Source organism: Cibotium barometz, chromosome 26 (genome assembly GCF_041138505.1).
Source record: "Cibotium barometz isolate CiBa-2024 chromosome 26, ASM4113850v1, whole genome shotgun sequence".
Taxonomy (NCBI): Eukaryota; Viridiplantae; Streptophyta; class Polypodiopsida; order Cyatheales; family Cibotiaceae; genus Cibotium; species Cibotium barometz.
Window position 1 is genome coordinate 39,364,905 of NC_141071.1, and position 23,807 is coordinate 39,388,711.

At 44.6% G+C, this 23,807-nt stretch overlaps 1 protein-coding gene across 1 annotated transcript; it reads left to right on the plus strand.

Annotated features, from left to right (window-relative positions):
• Window positions 1-18,479: 18,479 nt before the first annotated feature.
• On the plus strand, window positions 18,480-22,883 carry LOC147623949 (tubulin-folding cofactor E-like). Its single transcript, XM_086820835.1, has 2 exons — window positions 18,480-18,660; window positions 22,528-22,883. The coding sequence occupies exons 1-2, from the start codon at window positions 18,480-18,482 to the stop codon at window positions 22,881-22,883; spliced, it is 537 nt and encodes a 178-aa protein (XP_086676961.1).
• The last annotated feature ends 924 nt before the right edge of the window (window positions 22,884-23,807 follow it).

The following is a 23,807-nucleotide window of genomic DNA, read 5'->3' on the forward strand; positions in this document are numbered from 1 at the left end:
CTGATGCTTCATCGTCTTCGAGCGAGGAGGCAGTTGGCTTCACTGCACGAAGGATACCCGGGAATGGATTCTTGACAGTGGTGCTTCCAGGCACATGACTGCGTCCCGTGACTTCTTTATGGAGGATCTGAAACGGCAGTCAGGTCGCATCTTTATTGACAATAATTCCACTATTCGGATTCATAGAAGTGAGGGCCGGATGAAGATTATTCCTGACGGCAAGGGGGCAAGCATGCTTCCCGTGTTCTTTATGTCCCTGCTCTGGGTTTTCATCTTTTGTCAGTGCATGAAGTATGCAAGACTGGCTTTCGGTTGGAATTTGAGGAGCATTCAGTTGCTCTACGGGACCGTGAGACTGGCTGGGTTGTTTGGGAAGGTGGTGTGGAGAATGGTATCTACAAGATCTCTGCACTCTCCTCATTGACAGGTTCTCAGGTCGGAGATTTGTGGCACTTTCGTTTTGGCCACTTAAATGTGGACGCACTGCGGCGAGCTTTCCGAGACCAGATGGTGGTTGGCTTGCCAGATGTTGGTAGTAGGCAAGGACATTGCAGTTCTTGCATACGTGGGAAGCAGTACAGGGAATCCTTTTCGAAGCAGGCTACCAGGCGGGCTTTGAAACCATTGGAGTTGATTCACACTGACTTGTGTGGACCTCAGTAGACACCATCTTTGGGAGGATCTCTCTATTTTATGCTGCTTGTTGATGATTGTACCAGATTCATGTGGGTCTACTTTCTTTCACAGAAAGACCAAGCTTTTGCACAGTTCAAGGATTGGCACGTGATGGTGGAGAAAGAGTCTGGATTGTAGGTAAAGACTCTCAGTGCTGACAAAAGAGGTGAATTCTCCTCGACCGTCGTATTTCTCAGATTTTGTGTAGATCATGGCATCAAGAGGGCCAATATAGGATCGTTGTAGAACGCAAGAACAGGACTGTGGTGGTGGAGATGGCGAGGACCATGCCAGAGCATCGTGATCTTACTCGTCCACTTTGGGGAGAGGCTGTGGCAACGGCTATCCATACCCTCAACCTTCAATGACTTCAGTACCTAATATGACTCCGTTTGAGGCATACTTTGGCAGGAAACCTGATGTCTCACACTTTCGTGTTTTTGGGAGTGATGCGTATGTACATATTTCGAACAAGCAGAGGGGGAAGCTTGACTCCAAGTCCCGCAAGCTTGTATTTGTGGGGTATAATTCTCTTTCCAAGAGAATTAGGATACAGATTGTATGATCCACATAGGAAGAACGAGATTGTTGTCAGTCGGTGGTCTTTGATGAGCAGCATGTTCCAGTCTCCACTATCGAGAAACCGCCACTTCTTGGAGATCCAGAGGAGTTTGATGATGATTCCTAGACCATTGTTCCAGTTGATCAACCTCAGTCAGAACAGGAGGTTGAGCCCGCAACTAGAGTAGAGCCCCCATAATGGCCGGAGGCTCCATGATCTGTTCGAGTACCCATGCAGTTGTTGTTAGACACCCTTCGGGAGTGAGGCGTCACGAAGTTACCCTCTGAGTGGACCACAGAGGACAGCCCTCAAAGATCACATAGAGTCCGAGACAAAAGCACGAACAATTACGGCAACTGGAAGGTTATGATGGAGTCTGTGCTAGAGTCATATGACCTTGCTGATTTCATCGTTATCGGGATTTCACGGCTGGAAGCAGAGGAAGAGGAGTTATTGTCGATGAAGAAGGACCAAGAGGCATAGGCAGAGATGTGGGATCGTGTCAACGCCAGGGTCCGGTCATTTATTTTCCTCAATTGCACACCACAAGTGATCAATCACATAAAGCACATGACGCTGGCCAGAGGCATATGGAAGCACTTGGCTTCTCTTTATAACAGGGTATCACCCATGAAGAGAATCTCCTTGGAAGTGTAGATGCGGGTTATGAACCTTGCAAAGTGTTCGATGATGCGGGAACACATCAACAAGCTGCAGGCTCTTCAGCAGGAAGTCCTCTAGGCTGGGAAGGAGATATCATCTGAAGACATGGCCATCACTCTGTTGTCCCACTTGCCTGCTCAGTATTCTACATTCTACTCCTCTTTGATTTACGAGTGGCAGGCTCAGCACCATTACGTGGGAGGAGCTTGTGTGCCCATGGTCTTGGACCAGGAGGAACGTTTCACGAACCCTCCTCACAGTGGAGGTTCGGAGGCCTTAAGCTGTGGGGTATAATTCTCTTTCCAAGGGATACAGATTGTATGATCCAAATAGGAACGAGATTGTTGTAATCCGGTGGTCTTTGATGAGCATGTTCCAGTCTCCACTGTCGAGGAACTGCCACTTCTTGGAGATCCAAAGGAGTCAAATGATGATTCCCAGACCATTGTTCCAGTTGATCAACCTCAGTCAGAATAGGAGGTTGAGACCACAGCTAGAGTAGAGCCCCTGCAACGACCAGAGGCTCCACAATCTGTTCGAGTACCAAGGTGGTTGTTAGACACCCTTCGGGAGTCAGTTGTCACGGAGTTACCCTTCGAGTGGACCATAGAGGACAGCCCTCGAAGATCACACAGAGTTTGAGACAAAAGCACGAACAATTACGGGCAACTAGAAGGTTATGATGGAGTCTGTGCTGGAGTCATATGACCTTGCTGATTTCATCGTTATCGGGGTTCCACGGCCAGAAGCAGAGGAAGGGGAGTTACTGTCGATGAAGAAGGACCAAGAGGCACAGGCACAAATGTGGGATCGTGTCAACGCCAGGGTCCAATCATTTATTTTCCTCAATTGCACACCACAAGTGATCAATCACGTAAAGCACCACATGACGCTGGCCAGAGGCATATGGAAGCACTTGGCTTCTCTTTATAACAGGGTATCACCCATGAAGAGGATCTCTTTGGAAGTGCAGATGCGGGTTATTAACCCTGCAAAGTCTTTGACGATGCGGGAACACATTAACAAGCTATAGGCTCTTCAGTTAGGAAGTCCTCTAGGCTGGGAAGGAGATATCATCTGAAGACATGGCCATCACTCTGCTCTCCCACTTGCCTAATCAATATTCTGCTTTCTACTCCTCTTTGATTTACGAGTGGTAGGCTCAGCACCATTACCTGGGAGGAGCTTGTGCCCAAGGTCTTGGACCAGGAGCAACGTTTCACGAACCCTCCTCACAACGGAGGTTTGGAGGCCTTAAGTGGCCGACGGTCGAAAGGCAAGAATAACAACAAGGGCAAAGGGAAGGCTTCACCGAAGAAGTGTTCTGAGAAGAAGCCTTACTCAGAACGAGAGAAGCTGAAGGCCGAAAGATCCTGCAATGATTGTGGCAAGAAAGGTCACTATTGGAGGAAGTGTCCTAAGAAGCGGACTGGGAAGAGTGCTGATTCCTCAGCCTCAGCTGCAAAGACTCCTGCATTTGTGCACTTAGAGATGATGGACTCCGATGCTTCATCGTCTTCAAGCAGCGAGGAGGTAGTTTGCTTCACCCCGCGAAGTATACCTGGGAATGGATTCTTGATAGTGGTGCTTCTAGGCACATGACTCCATTCTATGACTTCTTTATGGATCTGAAACGCCAGTCAGGTCCCATCTTTATTGGCGACAATTCCACTATTCCAATTCATAGTGAGGGCCGGATGGAGATTATTCCCCATGGCAAGGGGGCAAGCATGCTTCCCGTGTTCTTTATGTCCCTGCTCTGGGTTTTCATCTTCTGTCAGTGCATGAAGTATGCAAGACTAGCTTTTGGGTGGAATTTGAGGATCATTTAGTTGCTCTACGAGACCGTGAGACTGGCTAGGTTGTTTGGGAAGGCAGTGTGGAAAATGGTATCTACAAGCTCTGTGCACTCTCCTCATTGACAGGTTCTCAGGTGGGAGATTTGTGGCACTTTTTAGTGGACCCCAGAGGACGGCCCTCGAGGCACAGGCACAGATGTGGGATCGTGTCAACGCCAGGGTCCGGTCATTTATTTTCCTCAATTGCACACCACAAGTGATCAATCACGTAAAACACATGACGTTGGCTAGAGGCATATGGCCGCACTTGGCTTCTCTTTATAACAGGGTATCACCCATGAAGAGGATCTCCTTGGAAGTGCAGATGCGGGTTATGAACCCTGAAAAGTCTTCGAAGATGCGGGAACACATTAACAAGCTGTAGGCTCCAAGAAGTCCTCCAAGCTGGGAAGGAGATATCATCTGAAGACATGGCCATCACTCAGCTGTCCCACTTGCCTGCTCAGTATTCTGCTTTCTACTCCTCTTTGATTACGAGTGGTAGGCTCAGCACCATTACCTAGGAGAGGAGCCTGTGCCCATGGTCTTGGACCAGGAGGAACGTTTCATGAACCCTCCTCACAGAGCGGAGGTTTGGAGGCCTTAACTTGCCAACAGTCAAAAAGCTGGAATAACAACAAGGGCAAAGAGTGTTGAGATATCGAGCTCGTCTAGTGAGGCGGTGGACACTGATGACCCGCCTAGGGATAGGCCTCACACTTACACCACTAGCATGGTTGGTGAGATCATGGGTGATATGCGGCCAGTGGGATGAAAGGCTGTGTGACAGCCATTCTAGAGACTGGCATAGTTATAGTGATAAAAAACAGAAGCAGGATGGAACACACACAAGAGAAGCAAACCCTAATCCATATCCATCAATCATAAAGAAGGAGAGAAGCCATAGTCACAATCTCTCTCACACACACAAAGGAGAACACAACATAGTGTTATGTCCACACTACAAAGTAAACCTAATGTAATGTCCACACCACACATGACCAGCTGGACGCGGTCATAAACACACCACACGATATCTATCTACCATACTGTCACTCTGTCAGCACCCATGTGCTATCCTCCAGCTGTATACGAGCTTGACATTTCAACACTCCCCCTCAAGCTCGACATGTCCATCTCTAGGACTCCCAATCTAGTACGGAAATACTCGAACTTATCCTTACCAAGTGCTTTGGTAAAGATATCTGCAACCTGCTCATTTGTCTGCACATATGTCAAATCAACATGCCCATCTAGCACTTTCTCTCTGATGAAATGATAGTGGACCTCAATATGTTTGGTCCTGGCATGATAAACTGGGTTGCTAGCAAGCTGAATACTACTCATGTTGTCACAATGAATGACAACTCTCATATCACTCTGTAACCTGACATCATCTAGCAACTTCTTCAACCAGATAGCCTCACATGCAGCTATGGCTGCTCCACGATACTCTGCCTCTGTGGTAGATAAAGCAACTGTAGGTTGCTTTTTACTGCTCCAACTCACAGCTCCACTACCAAGGCTGAAAACATAGCCACTGGTAGATCTCCTGTCATATGCACTACCGGCCCAATCTGCATCTGTATATCCATAAACATGCATGTCTTTTCCTGCCTCATAGAAAAGACCATAATGCACGGTAGTTTTGACGTATCTCAGAATACGTCTCACAGCATCCAAGTGAGGTTTACGAGGACTTTGCATAAACTGACTTACCAAACCAACTGCATAACTGAGATCTGGCCTCGTAATGGTCATGTAGATAAGGCTACCAACCATTTTCCTGTACATGGTGATATCATCAAGCTCATCACCCAAATCAGCCCTAAGCTTCATGTTTTGCTCTAATGGTGTCAACATTGGTTTGCATGCTGTCATACCATACTTTGCCAGCATGTCAAGTGCATATATTGCCTTTGCACCAACCATATACCCTTGCTTGTTCTAATCACCTCAATGCCAAGAAAGAACCTCAAATCACCAAGGTCTTTCATATCAAACTCTTTGCATAAAGAGGCCTTAACCGCATCAATGCCTTTCCCACAATCACCTGTGATAATCAAATCATCAACATAAATGACTATCATCACGATACCATCATGTGTCTTCTTCACATAAAGTGAAGAGTCTGCATTTCCAACCACAAATCCAATACTGACAAGATATCTGCTGATCTTGTCACTCCAAGCACGAGGTGCTTGCTTCAAACCATAGAGTGCTTTCTTTAACCTGCAAACAAAAGTCGGATATTGTGGATGTACATATCCTTCTGGCTGTTCCATGTACACCTCTTCTTGTAGTTCACCATTCAAGAAAGCATTTTTTACATCCATTTGATGTAAAGCCCAACCTTTTTGTGCTGCTAGTGCAATGATAGACCTCACTGTAGCCATCTTAGCCACTGGGTTGAAAGTTTCATCATAATCAAGACCATAAGTTTGTGCATATCCTTTAGCGACCAGCCTTGCCTTATGTCTCTCTAGGCTGCCATCTGACTTGCACTTTACCTTATACACCCATTTGCAACCAATTGCATTCTTTCCTTGCAGTAACTCAGCCAATTCCCATGTATCATTTTTGTCCAAAGCATCCATCTCTTCATCCATGGCTTTCTGCCATACATGCTCTCCAATAGCCTCTGTATAGCATGTAGGTTCCACATGCTTCACCATAGATGTCATGTATGCATAGTGCATAGCAAAATCCCGATATGTTAATCTTTCAACTGGATATCTTACTCTCTGGGATCTCCGCAATGCATACGGGTCACTCTGTATACCTGTAACTCGAGCATGTGGTGGCACATATCTGTCCTGCCTAGCACTAGGTGTGCGTAAAACAGGTATTCCGAGCTCCTCATCCAAACTCTCTGAACTAGAGGACTCATAACCTGTGATTCCAATTCCTTCGACTTTCTTCTTGCCTTTATCCATAGCGCTACTCCCAGTGCTCACACTCTCATGCCTCAAACGTCCTGACCATGGACGTACACTGCTACTCTCAGCTTCTGCTGCTGGCCCAGACATAGTAGTAGAACTAGAACTTGCTTGTGATGGCAAGTTCACAGACACATCTGCCTCAAGTGAGTCAATAACTCCCTCATCTTTTGCTTTGTACCAACTAGCAAGTTCATCAAACACCACATCACGTGAGATGACTACTTGTCTAGTTTGAGGGTTATAACATTTGTAGGCTTTTCGATCCTGTGCATATCCAACAAATACACATTTCTCTGCCTTAGGATCCAACTTCCGTCTTCTTTCATCAGGCACATGGACATAAGCTACGCATCCAAATACTTTGAGATGTCCAATGTCTGGCCTATAACCTGTAAGCCGCATCTCTGGCGTGCTTCCATGAATGGCTGCTGTAGGTGTTTTGTTGAGAATATACACTGCAGTAGCACATGCTTCTGCCCAATAGTAATCTGGCATGCTCTTTTCATTGAGCATTGCCCTTGCCACTTCACATATAACTCTATTCTTTCTCTCAGCCACACCATTCTGCTGAGGTGTATACCTGCATGTCAACTGTCTTCTTATCCCATGCTTCCGCAAGAAATGCTCAAAAGCTTTTGAGGTGTATTCACCACCTCCATCTGTTCTCAAACATTTAATCCAACAGCCATATTGTTTTTCTACAAGAGCTTTGAAATCCATGAACTTTTCCAGCACTTCACTCTTCTCTCTCAGAAAATATATCCATGTCATCCTGCTGAAATCATCTATAAATGTCACATAGTATAGACTGCCTTTGATAGATGGGTTTTGTGCAGGGCCCCATACATCACTGTGCACTATCTCAAGTGGCCTATTACTCATATTTCCTTCTCTAGGAAATCTCAACCTTGCCTGCTTTCCAAACTGACAGGCTTCACAAACATGCATATGTCCATCATATTTGAATCTTGGCAATCCACTGACAATGCCTCTTGTTTGCATGTTCTTTAATCTCTATATATTGACATGACCAATCCTCTTGTGCCACATGTCAATGTCCTACACAATCCCATTGCTCTTTGAAAACATGGCTGAGCTCAATTCTGGTATGCCTGCATCCAATTTGAACAACCTTCCTTCCTTCTTGCCCTTGGCAATCAATCTACAGCCATGCTTAAAGTCTTCCACAAAACAGCCATTCTCATTGAATCTTACTTGTAGTCCCTGCTCAACCATTTGGCCTACTGATGCCAAATTCCTTGTAATGGATGGTACATATAATACCTCTGACATATTCTTTACATTTCCATCATGCATCCTCAAAGGCACACTGCCAACATGTGTTATAAGATGCTGAGTATCATCTCCTGTGACCACATAACCATTTGTACCCAATGGTTGCATCTTCTCAAACCACTCACCATGACATGTCATGTGGTTTGAGGCACCTGAATCCATATACCATGACTCATCTCCAGCATCCTGAGAATCCATTGTCCCCATAATGTGCTTCATTGCAAAAAGATGATTTGAACTTCCATCATTGTTACTAGTAGATGCATAATTTCCATGTTGTGGTCTTCCATTCCTCACATCATTCTGCTTTTTGTAACAATCTTTTGCCATATGTCCAAGCTTGCCACAATAGTGACATTCAATCCCATTCAAATTTTGTTGAGGACCTTGCCATCATCCTCTACCACGAGCACCTGTTCCAACTCTCCCCCTATGGGATTGAAATCCACGACCTCCGCGTGATCCAAATGATGCCTGTGAATTCTGAAAATTCTGATTTGATTGTGGTTGAGTAGACCTGTTATTCCAACCACGTCCTCCACGGCCTCGAGGGGTAAATCTCCCCCTGCCTCGAAAGCCTCTAGATGAGTAAAAAGCCTGATTCCTTGCATGCTCATCATTGCTTGACGAGGATGCACCACCTGTAAGACTCATACCACCAAGTCCAAGCTTCAATTCTTCCACTATGAGCAATGACACAAGCTCAATTCTTCCACTATGAGCAATGACACAAGCTCATTAAAGTCTGGCATTCCTCCCAACCTTACTGAGATGGAAGTGTCAAAAGATTTGTATTCTTTGCCTAAACCACGCAATGTGAGAGCAACCAAATCATCATCATCCATTGGGGCATGGATTGATGACAAGGAATCTGCATAACCCTTGATTTCCTGAACATACTCATGTATACTCCTATTCCTTCGTGTTACACTGTGAATCTGTTGCTTTAGTTGTATCTTCCTTGCACCAGTGTCTGTCTCATACATTCGGCACAATATACCCCATGCTTCTTTCGGTGTATCTGCATCTTGGATGTGAATAAGCAAGGCATCTGTTACACATATGGAAAAATAATGCAACACTTTCGAAGACCGCTCTACCCATTGCTTGTGAGCCAGTAACTGAGCATTATTTGGTTGAGGAGGTAGATATGGATCCGGGTCTTCCTCTGAGACGAGACTCCATAAACCTTTTCCTTTCAAAAAACTCTTCATTCAAAACTTCCACACTTGAAAGTTAGTTCTGTCAAGTTTCTCTCCAACAATCTGTATCGGACCATCTCCCATTGTTGCAAAAATATAGTAGATGTACCCCTTTGACAAGTTGTATGCCGGACGTGTAAAGCTTCAAATCTCTCCAAATCACATCAAATGCTTGCAAATTGTGTGCATTAACATCCCACAATGATGCATCAACAATGTACACTCGATCAAAGTTGAAACCAAATGATACTCCTTCACAAAAAAATTTCTGGTTTTTTTTTTCTCGCCAATAACCAGTCAAGATTATGCTCTAAATCCTTCAAATCTTGTCCAAATTCAATGATTCAACTTGCATTGGCTTCCCAACACATTTCTCCAACATATCCTAGAAGGGTTTGATCAAATTCTTCAAGGTGAATGAGAACCACCAATTTTTGTAGCTCCCTGGTTTGGTTTTTTCTGCATCTGTCAGGTACCACCTCTCACTAAAAGTGCTCTATCTCCTTCAAATCTTATCCAAATTCAAAACGTTTTGAATCAAAAGTTTAGCAACTCATAGGACTTTACTTGTACCAAAGGAATTAGGCCAATTTGATATAGACAAAGATTAATGCCTTGATTAAAAATGCTTTGTTTCTGGACAGACTTTCTGCAAACCTGCACACCTCTGATAAATGACTTCAATGAGCTCCAAATACATCAAATGAGCTGCAACCAAGCATCACAAGGCCTTAGCAATGTCTTTGCTAAACTCCCCAAGCTTTGAATGGCATCAAATGGAGTAGTAATGAGTGAATAGCATGAATTTCATTGAAAACTGTCCAGACTTCAGCTCCAGAATGCGCCGCCTGCTTGTAGGGGTTCTAGGGAGAGGGCTTTACACCATTGACATGATAGGCCTTTTAGTTATGACCTAATCTATCATGGGTATGAAGGGCAAGCTCCAATTTTGAGTAGAATTGCCACAATTGATCCTCCACGGGGCATATATTCTCTGGTTTGCAGGAGTTAAAAAAACAGAATTTTTCTTTCACAAATCTTCTGAAATACATCAATGTTTCATGCAATGGTTTGCTCCAGTGTTGCTAATACATGTGCCCTTTCACAATACATGAGAACCTCTGTGTTTCCTTTGTATTTGTCCCAATACATTTGACAAAATACATTCCTTCACAAGCTTTCCATGAAAGCTTCAAAACCAAAAATTTTCTGCTTGCTTTATGCACTTCAATCTTCACTGAACTTGCTCTTTGATACCTGCAATCCGCAGAGGGGGTCTTGCTACACTTACCAATGGTCCTTAGCTCTCAGATCTGATGCCGATGTGTGCTCCACAGCTTTTCCTTTGCTCCAAGCTCCAATGGCTTCCTTCACAGCTTTTTCTTCTTCTTCCCTCTTCTCTCACTCACTCTCACAACACAGCTAATGAGCTCTTGGCTCTGATACCATGATAAAAAAAATAAGCAGGATGGAACACACACAAGAGAAGCAAACCCTAATCCATATCCATCAATCATAAAGAAGGAGAGAAGCCATAGTCACAATCTCTCTCACACACACAAAGGAGAACACAACATAGTGTTATGTCCACACTACAAAGTAAACCTAATGTAATGTCCACACCACACATGACCAGCTGGACGGGGTCATCAACACACCACACGATATCTATCTACCATACTGTCACTCTGTCAGCACCCATGTGCTATCCTCCAGCTGTATACAAGCTTGACATTTCAACATATAGCACCAGCTCATTTAGTTGGGTTCACATTATAGAGAACCCGTGTATGTATTGGTTGAGTACCTTTCATATTATGAGTACTCTTATCTTTGTATATGGTGTGTTGAGTGTTGAGTGAAGAAGAAGAAGATTTCCAGCCTCTCACCTTGTGTGTTCTCTATTAGGGTTTTGTGAGTGTGTGTGTGCTTGCAAGAGCTCAAGCTCTCTTCCCCCTTGCATCTTTTCATGGTATCAGAGCAGCCTGGTTCGTGCTAAGGGCTGAGCTGCAAGCAAGAGAACCACAGGAAGCGGTACGAGGGTAAGAGCTTCAACTACTCTTCCCTATTTGTGTTGGTGAGGACTACACCCTTGTGAGGAGCTCTACGAGAGGCACCGGCAAACGATCTCTGATTGAGGAGCTTTCTTCGCGGGAGTAAAGCTATAGGGCAACTATATTGTCCTATCGGATGGCATTTTCTGGGCTGAAAACGCGTTTCGAGCGCATCTGGACCTCCGTTTTTCAAAAAGCAGGCGATTTCGAGCACTGCGGGTAAGTCATCGATTCTCTACAGAACTCTGTTTTAAGAACTGTAGGAAGACAGATTGGCTGTGCAGACAGTGTGTGCTGTAAAGAGGTCAACAGTTGCCATTGGGTGTATGTATGTATATTGAAGTCACTGGTTGTGACATTTGAGAGTACTACAGTACCGCTTCTGCAGAAAATACAACAGTTTGTGCAGGAAAAACCAAAGTGCTGTTTCTGGTAAATTTGTGTATCTGGCAAGATGTCAAATGATAGCATAACCCAGATTGTGGCTGAAAAGCTTGATAAGAATAACTTCCATGCTTGGAGGTCCAAGTTGACGAATTTTCTGATGGGAAAGGGCTATTGGGACTACATAGATGGTGAGCATGAAGAGGCACCAGAGATACCGGACAGCTGCAGATGTGAAAGAGTTTAAAGACTGGAACCAAGGAGCCAGGAAAGTTATGTATTGGCTTTCCATTAGTATAGAGGACACCATGATTGGGCACATTCAGGATGCCAAGTCCCACAAGGAGGCATGGGACACCTTGGTAAAGCTCTATGAAACAAATACCAAGGCACGTAAGATACAGTTGAAGAATGAACTTCACACTGTGGAGAAAAAGAGCATGTCTGTGAATGACTATACGCTGAAGATAAAGGGTATTGTGGAATCCCTTGCATCTATTGGTGTGTCAATAGATGATGACAAGGTGGAAGTTTGTCTACGTGGTCTCGGGCCACAATACAAGGCATTCAAGACGTCTATTCAGACTCGAAAAAACATTCCCAACTTTACAGATTTGGTGTCTATGCTGATTATAGAAGAGAAGAGCTTGGGTGAAGACTAACAGTCTTCACAAACCAAAAACAGTTCGGAGCAATAGGCCTTCTACACAAGTTCAGAAAGAGGATGAGGTAGAGGAGGCCGTGGACGCAGTCAAGGAGGTGGCCGAATAGGTAATCAGAATTATGGCCAGCAGCAGCAACAACAACAACAGTCCCAGAATTCACAACAACAACAACACGCAGGTGGAAGAGGCAAATTCAGAGGCAGGGGGAGTCAAAGAGGCCGTGGAAATTGGCAGAGGCAGTATAATGATGCACATGAATGCTATTATTGTGGTAAGCCTGGACATGTGCAGGCAGAATGTTATAAGAAGCAGGCTGACATGCAAAATGGGAAAGTGCAGCAAAACAACTATGCATCCTCAAGCAGAAATAATGAGGATAATGAAAGGTTGTTTGTTATGCAGCATGTCGTGAATGCCATGTCTGAAAATGTTGAAGCAGCACAAAAAGATGATGTATGGTATGTGGATTCAGGTGCTTCGAACCACATGACAAGTCATGGGGAGTGGTTCAAGGAGATGAAAAACCCGAAAAGACCAGGTTTTGTGGAAACAAGGGATGACACTACTCATCCAATTGCCCATGTTGGAGATGTGCCATTGTCTATGCAGGACGACAAAGTGAAGTACCTTGCAGATGTACTTCACGTTCCAAACATAACAAAGAATCTGGTTTCAGTTGGCCAGATGATTGAGCAGGGTTTGCAGGTTAGGTTTAACCCTGATAGTTGTTATGTTGAAGACTTCAAAGATAAGTGCAGGTTGGTTGCAAAAGGCAACAGAGTGGGCAGAATGTTTACGTTGAATGTAGACATGCCTGAGATGAGTGCTGCGATATTTGCAAGAATTATTGCAGACACAGACATTTGGCATAAGAGGATTGGACATGTGAATGTGCAGAGATTGAAGTCTATGCAGACTAAAGGAATTATGACAGGGCTACCAAAATTTAAAGTGGAAGGTATGCAGAAAATATGTGAAGCATGCTAATTTGGAAAGCAAACTAAGCATGTGTTTCCACGTAACAGATATATGAGCAGAAATGCACTAGATGTTGTGCATTCAGATGTATGGGGTTCATATGTATGGGGTCCTACGAAGACCATATCTATGAGAGGCTGCAGGTATTATGTGACGTTTATTGATGACCACACAAGGAAAGTGTGGGTATACTTCATGAAGGAGAAGAGTGAGGTGTTCACTCACTTTCAGAATTTCAGAGTTTTGGTTGAAAAGCAAACAGGGAAATATGTAAAGTGCCTAAGGTCAAATGGAGGGGGAAAGTACTTCTCCAATGAGTTCTCTAAATTTTTGAAGAAGAATGGTATTCGGAGACAGTTTACATGCAGATACACTCCGCAACAAAATGGAGTGTGAGCAAAAAAACAGGCACATTGCTGAGATTGCACGAGCATTGATGGAAGAGAAAAATATGCCGCATAGCTATTGGACTGAGGCTGTTTCTATAGCAGTATACATCATGAACAGGACTCCAACTGCAGCCATACATGATGTAACTCCAGAGGAGAGGTTTACTGGCAGAAAACCAGATTTGTCTCATCTAAAAGTCTTTGGATGCATTGCATATGTGCATGTGCCAAATGAGCTGAGAACTAAGCTGGATCTGAAAGCTGAAAAATGTGTGTTTATTGGATATTCCCTTGAGCAAAAGGGATACAGGTGTTATAACCCTACTACACGTGAGTTGAGGGTAAGCAGGGATGTTGTCTCTGATGAGATGAGCTGCTGGTATGCTGCTAAAAAAGAAGTTGTTGGGGCTGATGTGACTGGAAGTATGGTTGCACAGAATGCAGGTCAGCAATCACAGTCTTTGAGTGGACCCGGAGAGTCCTCATCTAGTGGGTCTGTTGATAGACCATGGAGTGGCAGGCTGCATCATAATACCAATCCTGCAAATGTGATTAGTACAACACGTAAAGGAAAAGAGAAAGTAGTTGAGCCCCTTGGTATGCCTGACATTTCTGCAGGGCATTCTCATGTTGATGGTGGAGAGTCTAGTGGCTCAGATATGAGCCTTGATGAGGAGCTTGGGATCCCAGCAGCTATGAGAACACCTGGTGTAAAGAAGGCTATGAAAGCCATGAATGAAAAGCTACGAAGATCTGGGAGAGTGAAAAATCCTATGCAGAGATTTACTTATGATGGTTATGTGGCACATCACTATGCATATATGGCAAAGGTTGTGCAGGTTGTTGAGCCCACATGCATTGATGAGGCTGTTGGAAATGTGTGTTGGGAGAAAGCTATGGATGAGGAGATGAATGCACTATATGGAAATGAAACTTGGGACTTAGTGCAATTGCCTAAAGGCAAGAAAGCCATTGGATGCAAGTGGGTGTACAAAGTAAAACATAACAGTGATGGAAGCATAAACAGGTACAAGGCTAGATTGGTAGCCAAAGGATATGCGCAAACATATGGCATTGATTATGAGGAAACTTTCAGCCCAGTTGCCAAGATGGCAACAGTGAGAGTTGTGATAGCAGTGGCTACGTCAAAGCAATGGTCTTTAGATCAGATGGATGTAAAGAATGCATTCTTGCATGGGGATTTGCAAGAAGAGGTGTATATGTTGCAGCCACCTGGTTATGAGGATGTGAGTTACCCCGAGCATGTTTGCAGGTTGAAGAAAGCCTTGTATGGCTTAAAGCAAGCACCAAGAGCATGGTTTGACAAGATTTCTGAATATCTTGTCACTATTGGCTTTCATGTAGCCAATGCAGATTTCTCGCTGTATGTGAGACATGGTGATAGTGGGGTTGTGCTTATTGTCATCTATGTAGAATGACTTGATCATTACGGGGGACCATGATGCAGAGATCTTTGATGTAAAGATCTTGCTTAGACAGAAGTTTGAGATGAAGGATCTGGGGGAGCTCAGATATTTCTTGGGCATTGAGGTGATTAGGTCACCACATGGTATTGGATTACTACAGAGACAGTATGGCTTGGACATGTTGTCCAAGTATGGTATGACAGGCTGTAAGCCTATTTCCGTGTCATTGGATCAGAATGGCAAGTTGAGTGTAGATTCAGGAGAGATCTTGGAGGATCCTACTATGTATAGATGCATAGTAGGAAGCTTGATCTACATGACGATCACCAGACCAGATTTGAGCTATGCTATTGGGTTGGTGAGTCAGTTTATGCAGGTTCCACAAAAATCGCATTTGGATGCATTGAGACGCATACTGAGGTATGTGAGGTATACTTTGCATTGTGGACTATTCTATGAGACTGGGACAGAGATATGTGTACATGGGTACACAGATGCTGATTGGGCTGGTAGTATCTCAGACAGAAGATCTACCAGTGGCTTCATGTTTTCTTTGGGGAGTGCTGTTGTGACTTGGAGCAGCAAGAAGCAACCTACGGTTGCTCTATCCAGTACAGAGGTCGAGTACAGAGGAGCTGCTATGGCAGCATGTGAGGTAGCTTGGTTGAGAAAGCTACTTGCAGATTTGGGTCTATCAGTTGGATAGACAAGTTGTGATTTTTTGTGACAACATTAGCAGTATACAGTTGGCCAGGAACCCAGTTTTTCATGCTCGCACGAAGTATATAGAGGTCCACTACCATTTCGTCAAAGAGAAGGTCTTGGCAGGAGACCTTGACCTTGTTTATGTCAGTACAAAGGATCAGGTAGCTGACATTTTCACCAAAGCATTGGGTACAGAGAAGCTCCGTAGATTCAGGGCTTCGCTTGGTGTACATGAGATGGAGTTGAGCTCGAGGGGGAGTGTTGAGATATCGAGCTCGTCTAGTGAGGTAGTGGACACTGATGACCCGCCTGGGGGATAGGCCCCACACTTACACCACTGGCATGGTTGGTGAGATCATGGGTGATATGCGGCCAGTGGGATGACAGGCTGTGTGATAGCCATTCTAGAGACTGGCATAGTTATAGCACCAACTCATTTAGTTGGGTTCACACTATAGAGAACCCGTGTATGTATTGGTTGAGTACCTTTCATATTATGAGTACTCTTATCTTTGTATAATATGGTGTGTTGAGTGTTGAGTGAAGAAGAAGAAGATTTCCAGCCTCTCACCTTGTGTGTTCTCTATTAGGGTTTTGTGAGTGTGTGTGTGCTTGCAAGAGCTCAAGCTCTCTTCCCCCTTGCATCTTTTCAAAGAGAAGGCTTCACCGGAGAAGTCTTCTGAGAAGAAGCCTAACTCAGAATGAGAGAAGCTGAAGGCCGAAAGATCCTGCAATGATTGTGGCAAGAAAGGCCACTATTGGAGGAAGTGTCCTAAGCAGATTGGGAAGAGTGCTGATTCCTCATCCTCAGCTACAAAGGCTCCTGCATTTGTGCACTTAGAGATGATGGACTCCGATGCTTCATCGTCTTTGAGCGAGGAGGCAATTGGCTTCACCGCAAAGGATACCTGGGCACATGACTCCGTTCCGTGACTTCTTTATGGATCTGAAACGGCAGTCAGGTCGCTGGCAATAATTCCACTATTCCGATTCACAGTGAGGCCCGGATGGAGATTCCTGAACGGCAAGGGGGGCAAACATGCTTCCCGTGTTCTTTATGTCCCTACTCTGGGTTTTCATCTTCTGTCAATGCATGAAGTATGCAAGACAGGCTTCCGGGTGGAATTTGAGGAGCATTCAGTTTCTCTACAGGACCGTGAGACTGGCCAGGTTGTTTGAGAAGGCGGTGTGGAGAATGGTATCTACAAGCTCTTTGCACTCTCCTCATTGACAGGTTCTCAGGTTGGAGATTTGTGGCACTTTCGTTTTGGCCACTTAAATGTGGATGCACTGCGGTGAGCTTTCCGAGACCAGATGGTGGTAGTAGGCAAGGACGTGGCCTGTCAGATGTTGGTAGTAGGCAAGGACATTAGGCAAGGACGTTGTAGTTCTTGTATAGGTGGGAAGCAGTACAGGAAATCCTTTTCGAAGCAAGCTACCAGGCGGGCTTTGAAACCATTGGAGTTGATTCACACTGACTTGTGTGGACCTCAACAGACACCATCTTTGGGAGGATGTCTCTATTTTATGCTACATGTTAATGATTGTACCAGATTCACATGGGTCTACTTTCTTTCACAGAAAGACCAAACTTTTGCATGGTTCAAGGATTGGCATGTGATGGTGGAGAAAGAGTCTAGATTGTAGGTAAAGACTCTCAGGGTTGACAAAAGAGGTGAATTCTCCTCGACCGTATTTCTCACATTTTGTGTAGATCATGGCATCAAGACGGCCAACACAGAAAGACCAAGCTTTTGCACGGTTCAAGGATTGGCACGTTGTCGTGCCACGGCACGTCTATGGTGTGAAACCATGCATGTGAGGCCATTAAATGCAAATCCAGATGCATGGGATTAAGTGCCTGTGTACATATGGGATGTATGGCGTGTGGAGGGTTTTGCTTTTGAGGGCGTCGCCAGGTGTATAGGTGAAATGGTTTGGCTTTGAGCTTGTTGGCCTGTCAGGTGAGAGGTCAGATGATGGAGATAATATATGCTGCTCGGATGTTTGAATATGTGTGGGCGCGTTAAAAAATATAATGGGCACTCAAGGTCACATTTGAGATATGTGGAGCATGGGAGAAAAGGGCAATGAGGAGCCATGAACCTTGGACTGAGTGTGAAAAGAGAACATTGTGGCCATTTTTCAAAATGAATAAATAAATAAGAATAAACGTGGCCTTATTCTGGAAAGGTGGCGTGGAGGCAGTGAGCTGCTGCCAACGTGGAGTCTGGAAGGTTGGCGAAGGAATTGAAAGGGCTGGCAACCACGTGAAGTTAGAAGAGAGGAGAAAGACTTAAGGTGGTGGATACGGCTGGGAGCCGAAGGAGAGAGAGGGCCCCGCGTGTGTCTGTGTGGCGTGTGCAGCCACAGGCGTGAGAAGGCGCAGTTGTATGGGAGCCGCCTTGGAGTTGCTGGCGAAGACTGAGACGCCGCCCAGGTGCAGAGAAGGCTCCGTGTGAAGGCAAGTGGGGTCTCTCTTTTTTGTGAGGAGCAGCGCAGCTGCAGATAGAAAAAGGTTGAAGGGGGATGTAAATATGTTCAAGGATTCAAATGTCTTCGGCTCCTGAATCTGGAAAATAACTGCATTGAAGCATGGGAGGAACTTTTGAAGCTTTCAAGACTTGAAAGCTTGGAGCAGCTTCAAGTTGGTCATAATAAATTAAAACGCATCTTCTATCCGGTTGATATCGGAAAGAATGGCTGCACTTTCAAGCCTTTCATGTCTGCATTATCTGCTTTTTGCTGGAAATAGGATCGAAGACTGGGGTTCTGTGGATGCGCTGAATCAATTTCCTAACCTGAAGGAAGTTCGTCTCTCAGACAACCCCTTGACAGATTTGAATGCCGGTGGTGTTCCTCGATATCTCCTATATTTGAGTTTGCTGTTACGGCCTTAAGGTGTCTTCGGTTTGGTAAGTCTTAGAGCAGTGGTGGTCACTTGGTGCAGATAAGGCAACGGGAAAGGAAGGATTCAGAAATCAGATATGTGCACTATGTCATGAGCACCATGCCGACCAGTGACGTGGAAGAAAGAACAAATGCTCATCCAAGCTATAACACTAGTGTGTGTTGCACCTAGTGTTGGAGAGAAGGCCCCTTCTGTCAAGAAGCTTCCCTTGTCAACCACGATTGTGGCTGGCTGACGGCTGGCGACAAGCTATGGTAAATGGGCTGTTGGCATGCATATGCTGAATATATGTATATCCTTTGGATTTGATGATGTCTTGTGAGTTTTATTGTTTGTCTCATGAGTGTTGTTGCATGTCAAACATTTTGTACAAACATATAGCATATTTGTACAAACATATAGCATATGTTATGTGAAGACCTTTCATGATGATGAAGCTTTGATGATGATATATGAAGATGATGATGAGTTCTCTTGCCATAAGCCTTGTATTATCAGAGTCGAAGATGAGTGTGTCTTGTATGAGTTGTGGAGACAATCGCATTGAATGTATGCCTGAGACAAGAGATTGAAATAATGCCATGCTATACTTTGTTCTATGAGAAGCTGAGAAGACATTTAATGCTTGGAATTTGAAAGCTACTCTCACAGCAAGAAGCCTCGCGCTTTCCCAGCGACACCGCCCACGTCACGACAGTCTTTGGTGAACCCGACGTGAAACCGCTGGGGTGAGAGTACGTAGAGATGGCTAGCAAAATGGAGCATTTATATGCAGAGATGAAAGAGCTTGAAGAGCGGTTCAGGAAGATTGAAGAAGAAAAGCGAAATCAGGAAGCGGTGGAAATTGCGGTGCAATTGGTATATGACAGGGTCAATATATTTGATGGTTACGATCCAGAAAGCTATCTAAGGTGTTATGAGACAGAGATAAAGAATCAAGGGGTTCCAGAAAACATGATGATTGCATCTTTTGCATACCTTATAAGTCCTGATTTAAAGGATGAAGTGCTGGAACTAGCAGAGTATCACTCCAAACGATGGAGTGATTTTGCAGATGCACTTATTTATGCGAGTTCCAGGTATAATGTGAGCTGTGATAGTGTTCCAGCAATAATCCGAGCCAATTTAGAAGCGGTTGTCGATGCATGTCTTATGGAGGACAATCAATTGCTATTCAAGGCTGATACAGAGATTGTGGAGGCTGTTTATGCTAAATTGGGACTGCAAAAAGCCATTAGTGAGCAACAAGGCCTTCACAGTGCCAAAAGGGATGCTTTGCTACAGCCTCATAAAGATGCAATGGGTGAACTCTGCAAGTATAATCTGTCTTCCTTGTTTGAGGGTGCAGACATACAGGGTCCTATGATCATACCAAATGATGTGTGTATGCCTCTGCTTGAGGAGACACTTGATTCAGAGAGCTTCAGGACAGGTGCTCAAGACCCAATACACGAGGAAGAGGACATCGCTAATAGTTTCCTCTTGGGCTGTGAAGCATGTAAGCTGTGTAAACTTGAGGATTCTCATGACGAAAGTGCTCATTTGAAGGGTATTCCTCAGGTGTCGTATCATATGTGTGAAGAACAGCAGGAACCAATGCTTCTTGCTGAAAGCATGATTGCAGAGTTTGAAGATCTAAGACAAGAAGAAGATGCTATCATTACTGCATTCTTATCTGGTTATGATGCTTATAAGCAGGATGATGTACATGAATATGCAGACGGGCCACAAGTATGTGTGATTGATTTAGAGGGGGTGAGTGATATGGGTGATTCCAACAGTGATGTTGCTTCTGAAGCTGGTTGCCAAGGTTCTTTGGATTTGGGTTATTCTGGAATGCTAACTGGATGTTCCAACAATAAACAGGGTGATGCTATGTCATCAGTGTCAGGGTTACCTTGCAACCACATTTGTGAGCAACAATCTCGAGCTTGGAAGCCTGTTTATGATGATGATTTGGAGAGGGAAATTGAATCTGTCTTTTTGGATCATACAGGGTTCAATGGCATACAGATTCAAGGGTACTCGGGTGAGGGATCCATAATTCTAAGCCCATCTGCAGACAGGTATCAAGAAATACTGGGAGATAACATGCAGGATATGCAAAGTGTGGTCACAGAGCCTCAAGAGGCTGCATATGAGCAACCAAATGGATATAGTTATGGGGGTATGAATGTTCATGATAATCAACATGTGGGATTGCAAGATGATAATGGCTTCAATGTGATTGATCCTGGATTGGATGCTATCCTAGATGATGCATTGGATGATTTCATGGTATATAATAGATCCCCATCAGCTTTGGGCTCTTCTATGCTTGATGCTAGTCACCTGTTGGTTGCAAGTGAGGATGTGCAGGTGTTATGTAAGCCAAATGATTGTGATGAGATTGATTCAGATCTGGAGGCTATTCTCGATGATGCCTTGTTGGACTTTGTATGTGTTGATGCTTTTCCGTCTTTGGATGAGAAGAATGAATGTTTGTCAGTGGGTGAGCTGGATCCAGGCACGGTAGATTTGGATGGGATGTTACCAAGTGTGTGTTCCATGCTGTTAATGCAGTTGTTATTTGGTGTGGCCATACAATATGTGGTGCAAAGGCTTCAAACATGGCCTGAGGAAAATTTTGAAGCAAATCATTTTGAAGAGCATCCCACTTTGAATGATGAGGGTAATTATGCATATGCAGAGAATCTAAGTGAGGATAGGGCTTCATATGAGCAAAGAATATGGCACATATGCCAAAAGCGATTGGTATTTGATCCAGGTGGGAAAGCAGAACCATTCAGATGTGATTGCTGAGATATAAATATCTTGCAGGCTAGGGGGTAGGCTAAGATGTCATGCTATGTTTCAACAAAGGATAACCCCTTGTGAGTGGCACTATGTATATTCTTCTACTGTTTCATGTTTACTAGGGTGATACCAACTGGGTCAGGTTTGATAGGGTTTAAGACGCCTAGTTGGATGCTTGTACATATACCAATGTTGGTGTGCAAATAATGCATGGACACTGAATTCCAGGACCTGTGTGGCACATACCAGAGGATGTGCAGGTTTAGAGGGGGTGGATGTGCCACGGCACGTCTATGGTGTGAAACCATGCATGTGAGGCCATTAAATGCAAATCCAGATGCATGGGATTAAGTGCCTGTGTACATATGGGATGTATGGCGTGTGGAGGGTTTTGCTTTTGAGGGCGTCGCCAGGTGTATAGGTGAAATGGTTTGGCTTTGAGCTTGTTGGCCTGTCGGGTGAGAGGTCAGATGATGGAGATAATATCCGCTGCTCGGATGTTTGAATATGTGTGGGCGCGTTAAAAAATATAATGGGCACTCAAGGTCACATTTGAGATATGTGGAGCATGGGAGAAAAGGGCAATGAGGAGCCATGAACCTTGGACTGAGTGTGAAAAGAGAACATTGTGGCCATTTTTCAAAATGAATAAATAAATAAGAATAAACGTGGCCTTATTCTGGAAAGGTGGCATGGAGGCAGTGAGCTGCTGCCAACGTGGAGTCTGGAAGGTTGGCGAAGGAATTGAAAGGGCTGGCAACCACGTGAAGTTAGAAGAGAGGAGAAAGACTGAAGGTGGTGGATACGGCTGGGAGCCGAAGGAGAGAGAGGGCCCCGCGTGTGTCTGTGTGGCGTGTGCAGCCATAGGCGTGAGAAGGCACAGTTGTATGGGAGCCACCTTGGAGTTGCTGGCGAAGACTGAGACGCCGCCCAGGTGCAGAGAAGGCTCCGTGTGAAGGCAAGTGGGGTCTCTCTTTTTTGTGAGGAGCAGCGCAGCTGCAGATAGAAAAAGGTTGAAGGGGGATGTAAATATGTTCAAGGATTCAAATGTCTTCGGCTCCTGAATCTGGAAAATAACTGCATTGAAGCATGGGAGGAACTTTTGAAGCTTTCAAGACTTGAAAGCTTGGAGCAGCTTCAAGTTGGTCATAATAAATTAAAACGCATCTTCTATCCGATTGATATCGGAAAGAATGGCTGCACTTTCAAGCCTTTCATGTCTCTGCATTATCTGCTTTTTGCTGGAAATAGGATTGAAGACTGGGGTTCTGTGGATGCGCTGAATCAATTTCCTAACCTGAAGGAAGTCCGTCTCTTAGACAACCCCTTGACAGATTTGAATGCCGGTGGTGTTCCTCGATATCTCCTGTATTTAAGTTTGCTGTTACAGCCTTAAGCTGTCTTCAGTTTGGTAAGTCTTAGAGCAGTGGTGGTCACTTGGTGCAGATAAGGCAACGGGAAAGGAAGGATTCAGAATTCAGATATGTGCACTATGTCATGAGCACCATGCCGACCAGTGACGTGGAAGAAAGAACAAATGCTCATCCAAGCTATAACACTAGTGTGTGTTGCACCTAGTGTTGGAGAGAAGGCCCCTTCTGTCAAGAAGCTTCCCTTGTTAACCACGATTGTGGCTGGCTGACGGCTGGCGACAAGCTATGGTAAATGGGCTGTTGGCATGCATATGCTGAAGATATGTATACCCTTTGGATTTGATGATGTCTTGTGAGTTTTATTGTTTGTCTCATGAGTGTTGTTGCATGTCAAACATTTTGTACAAACATATAGCATATTTGTACAAACATATAGCATATGTTATGTGAAGACCTTTCATGATGATGAAGCTTTGATGATGATATATGAAGATGATGATGAGTTTTCTTGCCATAAGCCTTGTATTATCAGAGTCGAAGATGAGTGTGTCTTGTATGAGTTGTGGAGACAATCGCATTGAATGTATGAGACAAGAGATTGAAATAATGCCATGCTATACTTTGTTCTATGAGAAGCTGAGAAGACATTTAATGCTTGGAATTTGAAAGCTACTCTCACAGCAAGAAGCCTCGCGCTTTCCCAGCGACACCGCCCACGTCACGACAACGTGATGGTGGAGAAAGAGTCTAGATTGTAGATAAAGACTCTCAGGGCTGACAAAAGAGGTGAATTCTCCTCGACTGTATTTCTTACATTTTGTGCAGATCATGACATCAAGAGGGCCAATACAGGATCGCCTTCAGAGAATGGAGTTGTAGAACGCAAGAACAGGACTGTGGTGGTGGAGATGGCGAGGACCATGCTGGAGCATCGTGATCTTCCTTGT